General features: G+C 60.6%; 1 protein-coding gene across 1 annotated transcript in view; it reads right to left on the bottom strand.

Annotated features, from left to right (window-relative positions):
- The window catches only part of CASZ1 (castor zinc finger 1), a 36,836-nt gene that overhangs the window by 28,518 nt on the left and 5,930 nt on the right, over positions 1 to 2,388 (bottom strand). The window contains 1 exon segment of the mRNA XM_015565940.1: positions 944 to 1,034. Coding sequence (XP_015421426.1) covers positions 944 to 1,034 — 91 coding nt within the window.

Here is a 2,388-nt window from a genome sequence, read left to right as displayed (position 1 = left end):
GGGCGCCAGGCCAGCAGCTGGCCCCGGGCCCCTCAGGCCTCCCTGTGAATAACCCTGCGTGGGGTCCGGGCAGCCCAGACTGCCCCAAGGCTGGCACACGGGGCCCTGGAGGGAACAGTTCCCAGGTTCCAGAACCACGGACTCTGCCCTGACCTCCCCTCAGGCTCCCGACAGCCATGCCCAGGAGCATAGAGGATGAACTGGACCAAGCCTCCAAGGCAGGGGCTCGGAGGGACACATTTTTGCCCAGAGCCACCGAGGGGCTATGCCGGGCTGGGCTCCCTGGCGAGGCAAAGGGAGCAGCCCCTAGGCCAGTGATGGCGAACCTTTTGAGCTCGTGTGTCAGCATTTTGAAAAACCCTAACTTAACTCTGGTGCCGTGTCACATATAGAATTTTTTTTTTATATTTGCAACCATAGTAGAACAAAGACATATTTTTGATATTTATGTTATATATTTAAATGCCATTTAACAAAGAAAAATCAACCAAAAAAATGAGTGTCATAGGTTCGCCATCACTGCCCTAGGCAGACTGCCCTTACTCCCATCACTTTCACCAGCTCTGCACTCACCAGCGGGTGACTTTGAATAGAAGTGACAATGGACCTGAGCCTCAATGTTATCATCTGTAAAATGGGGCAGTAATGCCAACCTCATAATTCCCTGGGAAGATCAATTAGGTAAGGTGCTTGGGCTCTGGCACAGCCCTTGGTGCAAGGCAGACGCTGTGAATGGGCATTTAAATTATTAGCACCAGGTTGCCGATGGCTCCAGATCCTACTAGATGCCTGTGGGCAGGGGTCTGGGTGCATGGACAGGCCAGTGGTTTTCTGGCCTCTCTGCCTCCCTGAGTTAAGTCCGGGCAGAACTGAGCTCCCATCCCACTTCGGAGAGCTCCCGTGGCGGTGGGCACAGGAGCAGGCGGTGCCCGAGGGGCCTTACCTGGTAATTGCACTCGGGGTCCAGGCAGTGGTAGTGCTCGCGGTACTGGTAGGCGCAGTGGATGTGGCCGCAGTGCTGGCTGCCCGAGAACCTGCAGGGGAGGGGTCAGCTCAGACCTCTCCGGGGCCAGGCCCGGGGGACTGGGCCTCAGCAGCCAGGAGGAGTCTATGCCTGTGCCGCAGAGAAGTGCCGGGCCCTGTGTGGGGGTGTGGAGGGCAGAGGTGGTCCGCAGGGGTGGAGGGGTGGAAGCCTGAGGAGGCCAGGATGAGCGATTGAGCCCATCAGGAAGCCTAGAGCCATCTGCCTGGGAGTCCCTCTGCCCTGGGAGTGAGTGCCAGGGAAGGCACCAGGCCTGCACCAAAGTGGAGAGGAAGGAGCTGGGGCAGCCAGAAGTCAGAGCAGAGACGGAGCAGGGACCCGGATGGGATGGGATGGGATGGGATGGGATGGGATGGGATGGGATGGGGAAGGCAGGAGCCCCCAACGGCCTCTTGTGCAGGTGCTGCCGACCGCCCAGCACTGGGCCGGGTGCCGGGACCCCGCTGAGCTGGGCCAGGACTCTATTGCCGAGAGATGCTAGACGGTTCTTTCCTGGGCTTTCCTGACACTTGAAACGGCAGAGCTATGAATTTTTAACGCGCAGCATCTGTTTGGTTTCCCGAGGCGGGGAGCTCACTCTCCAGCCGACTCTGAAGCCAGGAGCCCCCGCTGCCTGGCCACTGCCCGCCTCCCTGGAACCCCAGACCGTCTCCAGGCCACGATGCTGCCGGGCGTGGCTCTCCCAGCCCCGGGGACGGCCGCCCTGGGGAGAACATGCCATGACAACTGGGGAGGAGGTGGCAGGCTCAGCCCGCCTGCCCGGCCGGGGCAGTGAGAGACGGCGGGAGAGTGAGAGGAGGCCCCCTTGTCAGGGGGAGAACCACTTGCAAATAAATATTTCAGCTGAAGCTGCCAAAAGGGCCATCTGCTGAGGCGCTAATAATAATGATAATAATAATAATAATAAAGAGAGCAGAGCAAAGCTGGAAAGACAGAGAGGGACGGGGAGAACCTGGAAGATCAGCAGAAAGGCAGCTGCCGGGCACGACCCTGCCATGTGCTGCCCCGTCAGGCGCTGGCAGCCAGGGCCCTGATTTGGGGAATCTGTTGAGGGGAAGGTTACCTGCCAGTCCTGCTGCCTCAAGGATGTAAAGGGGCAGGTCTGGAGGCAGGGGGTGAGGGCCCAGGCCTGGCCCGGGGAGCGCATTCTGGTCAGTTCCAGGGGCCCACACCCACCCAGGACCCCGTGTGAGCTGTGGAGGGGCCCTACACTCACCTGTGGCCAGGCCCTGCCCGTGGGTCCCTTCAGGTACCCCGTCCAGCCTGGGGTACCAGCTGTGGCCCGGGTCCCACCCCGGGGGCAGGGCCTCTGAGATGGGGCAGGAGTGTGTGGGGATGGGGAGGCA

Source organism: Myotis davidii, unplaced genomic scaffold (genome assembly GCF_000327345.1).
Source record: "Myotis davidii unplaced genomic scaffold, ASM32734v1 scaffold299, whole genome shotgun sequence".
Classification (NCBI taxonomy): domain Eukaryota; kingdom Metazoa; phylum Chordata; class Mammalia; order Chiroptera; family Vespertilionidae; genus Myotis; species Myotis davidii.
The sequence above is the reverse complement of the archived record's forward strand: the minus strand, read 5'-3'. Positions and strand labels throughout refer to the sequence as shown.